At 34.7% G+C, this 9,533-nt stretch overlaps 1 protein-coding gene across 2 annotated transcripts; it reads right to left on the minus strand.

Moving 5' to 3' along the window:
* Positions 1–307: 307 nt before the first annotated feature.
* LOC103435951 (probable LRR receptor-like serine/threonine-protein kinase At1g67720) lies at positions 308–7,296 on the minus strand. Of its 2 annotated transcripts, XM_070809551.1 has the most exons (15): positions 6,966–7,296; positions 5,558–6,086; positions 4,847–5,352; positions 4,532–4,664; positions 4,352–4,423; positions 4,172–4,240; positions 4,030–4,098; positions 3,314–3,382; positions 2,850–3,004; positions 2,515–2,753; positions 1,903–2,029; positions 1,765–1,833; positions 1,460–1,646; positions 1,030–1,165; positions 308–862 (listed from the first exon to the last, which is right to left on the minus strand). In XM_070809551.1, the coding sequence occupies exons 1-15, from the start codon at positions 7,039–7,041 to the stop codon at positions 530–532; spliced, it is 2,769 nt and encodes a 922-aa protein (XP_070665652.1). In that variant the 5' UTR covers positions 7,042–7,296; the 3' UTR covers positions 308–529. The 2 variants fall into 2 exon arrangements, with proteins under 2 accessions (XP_070665652.1, XP_070665653.1); XM_070809552.1 differs by lacking the exon at positions 6,966–7,296 and having other exon boundaries at positions 5,491–5,628.
* Positions 7,297–9,533: the final 2,237 nt, after the last annotated feature.

The raw sequence follows: 9,533 nt of genomic DNA on the forward strand, positions 1-9,533 counted from the left end.
GTTGTAATAAGTTTTCTCTCTTGCATATTGCTATTTTGTTCCGCACATGATCTTATTTTTTTATTTTTTTATTTTTTAACTTTTTTTATTTTATTTTTAAACAACCGATATCTAGGAGAGGGGTAGTTAGCTAAGCCAGCTAGCAATAATGTGGTTCAAATTTACCTTTGACGAAAATCAAACCTAAAACCTCTCATTTATAAGTAAAGATGAATACCACTATACTGTAATACTAAGTAGCTGTTTCGCACATAATCTTGAACGTATTGGTTGACGCTTCCGCACAACACTTCCTGCAAAGGAGCACTCAAAGAAAAATCCAATACAGCATTCCAATATGCTAATAATTTTGGACGATCAAAATTTGCAACCTAAAGATATATCTATCTTGATCCCTTTATCCTTCCTACACTTTCCAACACAGCTAAAGAGTAAGAGTTGTAATAATGCAAACCCGATGTACAACCTAAAATTACGATAGGAGATGAAAAAAATACATATTTGTACGTCGTGTATGCCAACCGAATTACTATCGTGCAGTTGGCCGGGCGATAGACTCATCGATCGACAATAAATTGTCATTTCTGCCAAGATCCAGGGAACCTGTGTCCAAGGAAGAAGGGATTGAATTCTTTGATACATCTGAGGAACCTTCTCTTACTGCTGCAGCATCCCTTTCCACTGAGATTGCATCTTGAATTTCCTTGAGAACTTCTGAAATGGACGGCCTCATAAATCCGTGCGCTTGAACACACATTAAGGCTTTTTCGGCTATCTTCCACATTGACTGGATGTTGTATTCGCCATCCAGCGAGGGGTCGATTATTCCTTGAATGTTGCCATTCTCAATGTGTAATTTTGCCTGTGACAACCATTTTCACAGGTAAGAAAGGGAGCAACTCACAATGATGGTAATTCTAGGGATTATGCCAATGTTAATACTTTCAGTATTAGTACTGATCAAAAGTTTACGGCAAGTGATCAAAAATTTCAAATACTTCATTGCAATGCAAAGCAAACTACACTTACCCATTGCACTATGCTACGGCAGTTAACACCAAAGTGTTTATTAGAAATCGCTTCTTGACCTGATATCAGCTCAAGAAGAACGACACCGAAACTATAAACGTCACTCTTGTCTGTCAACTGCTGGGAGATGTAATACCTGAACACCAATGAGAACAAAGAAGTCATTTTAACACTCAGAAATATGGGGTAAAAACCAAAATTGTAAAACAGTGCTTATAACTATTGTGCCGTCACTACAAACCGATCTCCTAAAGCGTTGACAACTTATAACACAAATTAATTACTAACTGGAGCACTCTACCAAAGCCATTCAGCACTTAACAATCACATGACAACAAGGCAGTAACATGTTTATTATTTAACTTATCTCAATGATGGCAGATTTGATCTCAACGAAAAACATAAACTTTTATGGAAAAGAAGGCCTTACTCGGGATCCAGATACCCTACAGTGCCCCGAACTTTGCTTGACACATGGGATGCTCCGTCTACTTCAAGTTTGGAAAGACCAAAATCTGAAACCTTTGCTCTCATGTGTTTGTCAATTAGAATGTTGCTGCTTTTCAAATCTCTATGAATGATAGCTGGAACACAGCCTGTGTGAAGGTATTCGATTCCTGAACAACCACGAGAAAGACCATGTATAAATTTAATATACCAAGGAAGAAGCACTTTTTGCTGCTGCTTAAATTGAAAAGAAGTAATAACTAACAAGAACTTTCTAGCGTATTAGACCTTTTGCAGCATCTTCAGCAATCTCAAGGCGCTTGATCCAATTGATACTCTGTTTGTGTGTTAATGGGCCTACGAACAATTCAAAACTCGTTAGCCGTCCAAATTTCAATAGATTCCATCAACAAGAAGCAAACTTACCATAAAGATGTTCCTTGAGAGTTCCATTATGCATGAACTCGTAGATCAGCATACTTGTTCCATCCTCTTGGCAATACCCAAGAAACTGTACCAGGTTTCTGTGATGTATCCTTGAAAGAAGAGTTACCTAGATGATATTGAAGCATGTGTCAGTCCACACAGTTCCAAGTTTTGATGTCCAACAGTAATACATCAACCCAAAGTGACAGGATAGGACAACAATTACGAAACCAAATTTCTTTTATGAATGCTATTCAACACTAGAAGGGAACATCGCGGAAATTTTAAAAAGATCCGTTTTTTCCATTTAGTTTCCAGAAAAGTTGCAAAATCACAATATTATCTGATTTACGGCTAAATATTTCTTCCTAAATTGGTAGAGGTTTCCAACCAGTCATTGGTCACTAGTTTACATTTCAAAATTCATATGCAAGGAGAATTTAATGAATTTTTCGACCCCAAGAAAAAGAAGAATCATCAACAGTTCAATAAATAGAAAGATACAAACAGGCACACAGTACCAAACAGACAGGGTTGAGCATCCTAAAAGAAAGAAAAAGCAAAATGAAATGTAAAAAAATGTAAAAGATGTCCAATAATACAAAAACTAACCTCATTTGAAAATTCTCGCTTTCCCTGGTAGGAATTACTCGTTAGAACTTTGACCGCAATTTCCTTTTCATCCTTCATTTTACCGTAGTAAACAACTCCAAAACCTCCCGAACCTATTTTCTTCTCAAACTTTCTGGTAGCCTCTTCAATTTCAGAGTAAGAGAAGCAGTGTGCAGATTCATTAGGAGCATCACTCTTAGAAGAATGTATTCCTTGCGCAGGTTGATTCCCAAGTTGGTCTGTAGCGAGTTAGAATAATATCATTGCATTCAAGCAAACTGAAAATTAGGAGAAACAAAAACCATGTAAACCTCAAATTTGTTTCAGACTCATACCATGCTTGTAAACTTTCTTCCTTCGCTTGCGTAAAAGTACGCAAGATACAATAGTAGCTATGACCAACACAGCAGCCCCAACTGATGTACCAATAATAATGTTATTGCGGCTCCCGCTTGTTTTCCCTTTCCGCAGATTAACATTTCCAGCGTAGCTGTCAGGAGACAACATAGAAGAGCGAAGATAAATACATTGGCGTAAGTCCTAGACAAGGCCCCGATGACTAGAATAGAGAGAGCGAGAGATTTGATGAATCAAGATAAAGATGTACTCGGGTATACTATACAATATACAGGATGAAGGATATAATTTAAGACGTGTACTTACTCTAGGACACACCGATTTTTACTATAAATGAAGCAGATAAATATAAGGCAAGGTTTACACTGATTTTAAGCTCTAGAATTTACTTATGATTTTGTTCTTATGCTCTTCAGTTTTATCTGCAAAAAGTGATACTCACTTCATATTAACCACTTTATCGAGAAGACTTGATGGCACAGTTCCGGTTAACATATTATTTTGCACATACCTGCAACATCAGATTCGCCAAGATTAAGATCTTATATAAAAAACAGCATGTCAGACATTGATTAGAAAAAAATGAAAAATAAAAACAAAATGAGCAGCATAAAAAATTTCACGGGGTTACTTATTTTCCAAGTTCTGAATCATAATAATCGTCTATTTTCTTTTTTCTCAAATAGACACAGAATGTTTGGTGCAATGTATCTTAGACTATCTTTACATATGCAAATGTACAACTACAAAATTACCGTTAGACAACACATCTGAAAACTTAAACGATTAGGGAATGACACAAAATGTAGTTCCTGCTAACATCTTATTTCATGTGTAGCCTCTTGTCCATAGAGATGCAGATAGAGAGAGGTATAACTTATCAGACATGCTCCTTGCAACAAAAAAATAAGAAGAAACTGGGGAACGGAGGTCCTGAATCCAGGTATCAAGCAACCTGAACTTCAATACCATGTTAGACAACTACTAGAGCCATAAACTTAAGTTGTTAAGAATGGGACGGCAATATATAACATTGATTACAACACTGGCACCCACTCATTGAAGGTCTTTTAAGCAGAAAGAACAACTGCCACAGTCTCACACACATTTTTTTCCTTCAATTTAAAGTAAACTACATGTGAGTCCCGGAAAACTTACAGTTCCTTCAAACTTGGTAGGTTCGTGAAAGAGGAGAGTCCGCCCGTCAACTGATTGTTCTCAAGATGACTGTATAATGCAAAGCTATTTTATTAGTATTAGCTCTTTAAAAAGCATTGTTAGAATAAGTGAGATCACTTACATGATCTTCAAGTCCACACATCCAGTGAAATCAGGTATTGTACCAGTCAGTGAGTTCCCGTCAAGCCATCTGTAATTGGAACACAAATATTAACGACACTAAAAAGAACAAGTTTTATAAAACTAAATTTGAAAACACTCAATACCATTCAGAAATACAAGAATGCAAAATGAAACTTACAACTCTTGTAAACTGCTCAACTTTGTCAAGTCTGAAGGGATATTCCCAGTAATATTCTTACTAGATAATTTTCTGCCAAGCAAAGGGATACAAAAGCACTTGTCAGCTCCGAACTACATACCTATGCAGAAGCAGTAGTAATTCATACAATAACTTTAACTAGAAAAATATAAGCTATACATTTGAACTACTCTTGGTTGTGGATCTGAGTTACACTCCACCCAAGACCATGGAACTGGGAGGCATGGATCACCGCCTTCCAAATTCCAATCTGACGATGAGTAGTGTGAAACAAAACTAGAAATAACAGCTCCTGAAAATCATGCAAACCAAGTATGACATATAACAGGAAAGATTCAAAAGATTTTTTGTCAGGGAATGATGAACAAGGGCATGCGCTTAATAGCGATAAATCGTGCAAAATTAGCAGTAAACATCATAGCATCAAGGGAGAAGAGAAGCCATAAGCCATCCAGATACTACTGGGGAACTTACTATCTTGAGAACCATCATTTATTTCCAGATATTTATTTATCTCCATTGCATTCAAGAGCGGTCCCCTGGAAGAATCGGCTGTTTTGGCAAATTTAAATGATAATACAAACGGAAGGGATAAGTTTGTAAACCCTGGTTCATAGAGACGATATTTTCCGTGAGCGTTTTCTTCAATATTAACAACAGGTATGCTGAGTTCAGTATTTCCTGGAAGTACTAGCCTAAACTTTCTAGACTCATCTTCAGCTAAATCTTCAATTTCTGCTAAGTAGGTGTATGCCCATCCAAAACCAGGAAAACCATCCAGGTTCAGCCGGTAAGTCAGAGTTCCATTTGTGCCAACTACAGCTGTCTGCATAACTTTTTCGGGTGGCCTGTCATCCCCATTAATGTCAATTGGCAACTTGGTTGACACTTTTTTGGTTCCAGCAGCAATGTCGACGAGGTAATTCGCTTTCTTGACAGAGTCTGATGTCCATATTCTATCGAAAGGGTCATCAGGATACCTGAAATTAGAATACATATCCTTCAAAACCACAAATCTTTGTCAAAGCAAAAAGAGTTCAGACTACAAACTTCCTAGCTCAGATATTCTAAATCAGGGAATATTACAAAGTTTGATCTCACAGTAGTTTGTTACATACATTTGGACCAATACCTACTTCAAGAAGTAAGCTGTGAAGCCCTCCTAAGCAGATAAACGTAGCATACCTGACTGGTGCTTCATCATCTGCACCGAAATTAATCCTGGCAGAGACACTGAGATAGAACTGTTGCTCAAACTCAGAATAGTACATGGAACCATTGAATTGTCGAAGCTCAAGAGTGGATATAAAAGGTTGTCCAGTCGTAGCATTGGATAAACATACACTGACAGTAGGACTCGTCGCCAGAAATATAAGCTCCCGCATCTCTATCGTATTGGCATCCGAAATTACAATCGAAGACCAATGGGTTGCCCCAACAGAAATGTCAAATTTGGGATAAACGTTATTGCTGTCAAAGTTCCCATACAAGAATGTCGCTCTTAGAAGGTACCTAGTCCTACTTGTGACATTCAATGTGTAACAATATTTTCTCAAATCCGCCGGAAAATGCCTCAACGTCGAGTACTGCTTCCTGGTCTTATTGGAAACAGCTATAGAGGACGTCTCGCCGAAATTGAGCCGATCAGGAGTCCACTCCACACCCAGATCATCAGTGAAAATTTCTTTACCTCCACAATCCAAACTCACAAACCCTGCTTCAAATTACACAAGGAAGGAACTTTATACAAGGAATGTGGACTAACTGAGTAAAACTAAAACATGGGTTTAAACTTGTAATCAGATGCAGCGTTGAGGGGGAGCGAAAGGTGCAATCGCACATGACCCTCAAATTTGAAGGGCCCCCAAAATTTTTTGGTACCTATATTTATATGTAATATTGTTATATATTAAAAATATACTTTTATTAGTACTTTAAAATCTTATGGTGTACTTTTTATAAGTAAATTTTCTTCTTTCTAAATATAAAAATTAGAAGTGCACAATAAGATAGTAGGAGTGTCAATAACAACACCTTAAAAGCGATTTTCTTTTCAATTTTATTATATAATAATGCTATATATTCAAGTGAAACTTTAAAGTTAGAGTTTTTGAATTTTTTTTTCTTTATTTAGTTGCTTAAGATTGAACTATTTTTTTTTTATTTTGTGTAGGTTATGTTTGTAACTCTTTTGACTTATCTAATGACATTTGTAAGTCCTAACTATTGTTTTGATTTAAATTATTATTTTCTAGTACCAATATATTTTCCTACTTTAAAAAAAAAATAAAAACTATCTTAAAAATAGCCCGTTTATAAATTTCGCACAGTGTCCCCAAAATCTCAAAGACGGCCCTGCTTGTAATCACTGTCTGAATTCATTAAAACTTAAGCTAATTTTTCACTTCTAAAGTAATCAGACAATTTAAGAACATGGTTTTTCTAAAAACTAAGAAAACAAGCTAAAATTGTACTAAAAATTCATGCTCTTATTGGGATTAAATCAGTTCAATAAAGAAAACACTGCAAAATAAAAAAAATAAAAAAAATCATGCAAGTAAAGTATAAAGATTCAAAAGAGAGAGAAGGGTACCTGGATTTTGAGCAGAGGAAGGGACGATGAGGAGGAGGAGGAGAGAGAGAAGGAGAAGGAGAAGGGAAACCTCCATGGTGGTGTGAAAAGTTGGAAGAGAGATGGAGAGACCGTAAAAATTGGCTCCGAGGAAAAACTCGAATATGGTAGTGAGTGAGAGTACGGAGAGATAAAGTTGCAAACGCACTGAGGGGATTAAAAAATTTGAAATTAAAGATGGAAAATTGAATCCAACAAACAAACCCGAATAATTGAAGATAAAATATACTGACAACAACAGAAGTTAAAGATAATGGTGGAGGAGAGAGACAGATTTGGAGGAAGCAGAAGTATCTGACGGGAAATGGGGTCCAAGGTTTTTCTACATGGGGAACGGCGAATGGTTGGCCACGTGGGGCCCAGCCGAGGAGAATTAAAGTACTATTGACTACCGACTACGGGCTAAAGACGGCGCCGACTTGGTGGGCGAAAATGCCATAAACTATTTCGTAATCACATAAATTAATTATATTTATAATCGTAAATTAATTATTGCAGATTATTTTAATCTTACTCATTGTGTAATTGATTCTTAATTGGTTAGTGGTTATATCAATCTTCGTCAATACCGAAAATATATTCATTCAATTGACGCATTATAATATAAAATACTAATTTCATCATTATAATATAATAGATACATTGATGATGTTGGCTGATATTTTATCTTTCCCACAAAATGCAATTTTTTTAAATTCTTAAGGTAATAGATTCGGTGAATATGCATACATACATACATACATACATATATATATATTTTTTTTTATTTATTTATTTATTTATTTATTATAATAATATATTTATTATATATAAATTATATTATGTATAATATGTATTATTTGGGTTGGATTCGGAACGGATCAGGGACTCAACCATATCCGAAACCATAATCGAATAATATTTTCAGTTTTTTCCATATCTAAAATATAGCCGAATTTTTACCCCCAAATTCGTACCATTCCGACAATTATTTACGGTTATCAAGTTTAACGGTTTGAATTGTCATCTCTACTTGCGACGTGCGACTTGCGTTTATGATTCTGTAGTCAATTTGAATTATCAAGTAATATTGAAAGATCTTAAAAGTAAAGAAAAGATCAAAAGAGACGATTCAAAATGGAAATATAATTAGCATTTCTCTTTATATTTTAGTTAAGTTTGTAATCACTAGCCGTGACATAAGGTATGAATATGGTATGTGAGTATTTTATAAATGTCATAGACTAAAAATAAGGGGCGTTTTGATATAGACGCCTCGTTTTTAAATGTCATAAACTAAACATCTATTCATTTTACAAATTTGATTAAACATTTTCCCTACAATTTTGATACTTTAATTTTATTTCATTAGAAGTCTATTCACGTTAGCATTCCCTTTTTTCCTCCTATTTTTATGCATCTCTTATTATGATGATTTAAGATTATTTTTTATTTTTTATTAAAATATTTATTTTAGTAAATTAAATACAATGCAACAAAACTAGTTGTTAGGTACGTTTGATTATATTGGTACATTTGAATTTTTTGTCCATTTGGCTTCTTGGTACATTTGAATTTTTGATACATTTAGTTTTTGGTACATTTGAATTTTTGGTACGTTTGTTTTCAAAACATAAGTTTTATTACTATTTGTCCTAATAATGAGGAATTACTTTAATTAATTAATTTTTTATAGAAAGAGTCGTTAACAATGTAAAAGTTTAAATTACTTTAATTAATTATTTTTTCAAAATTATATGATTTATTGTTATTATTTAGCATTATCTATAATAATAAGGATTTATCTCCGATCAACTAAAAGTTGTTCAAGAGACTTATCTACTAAAAAACAAGACTATCTAGAGCATTGTGTATGAATCAAACACATTTTTAAACATTCCAAAAAGATGAATATTCATTTTAATATAGTTTATAATTGGGTACATTTTAATCCGGGGTTGTACCACCATTTGAAAATTATCACCCCGAAAAAGAAATTCAATAGTTGAAATTAAACTATCATTCAATTATCATCGGTTTCTTTTAAGCTTTACGTTCATCTTGTTTCAATCATAAATTTTGATATCAAGGACCGTCATTGGTTGCATAACCACCCGAACGTCCTTGACCAACTAATCAAATGTGGTGAATTGGTTTTACTTTGATAAAAAATATTGCTTGACCTTGCTGTAAACATCGAAATTTCGGTAAATAAATGTTGACCGATAAATCAAAGTTTCAACGCTCATGTATTACATAAATTTTACACGTAGCGTGTGTCTAAACAAAAAATCAAAATAAGTTGGAAAAGTCATCAAACAGGACACGTGTCAACACCTGGCAGAAACGACTTATTTCATCTGGGATATTATATTCAAAATTAGGCCTTGAAAATTTCTATAAATACAAGCCCATTTCATTCATTTGGGGGGACCGAATTCATATTACACCTTGAAGCTTTGAAGCTCTGAAACTCCGAAGCTCTCAAGCATCCAGGTTCCCGAAGAATCAAGAAAGCCTTCTTCGTTCGTCGTTCATCGTTCTTCCAAG

The sequence above is a fragment of the Malus domestica genome, chromosome 12 (genome assembly GCF_042453785.1).
Source record: "Malus domestica chromosome 12, GDT2T_hap1".
NCBI classification, from domain to species: Eukaryota; Viridiplantae; Streptophyta; class Magnoliopsida; order Rosales; family Rosaceae; genus Malus; species Malus domestica.

Coding starts and splice junctions, on each gene's coding strand:
- LOC103435951 (XM_070809551.1), bottom strand. CDS start 7,041: ATGGAGGTTTCCCTTCTCCTTCTCCTTCTCTCTCTCCTCCTCCTCCTC. Junction 5,353..5,557: donor GATGATGAAGCACCAGTCAG/GTATGCTACGTT, acceptor TTCTAATTTCAG/GTATCCTGATGACCCTTTCG. Junction 4,241..4,351: donor TTGAGCAGTTTACAAGAGTT/GTAAGTTTCATT, acceptor TTCCAATTACAG/ATGGCTTGACGGGAACTCAC.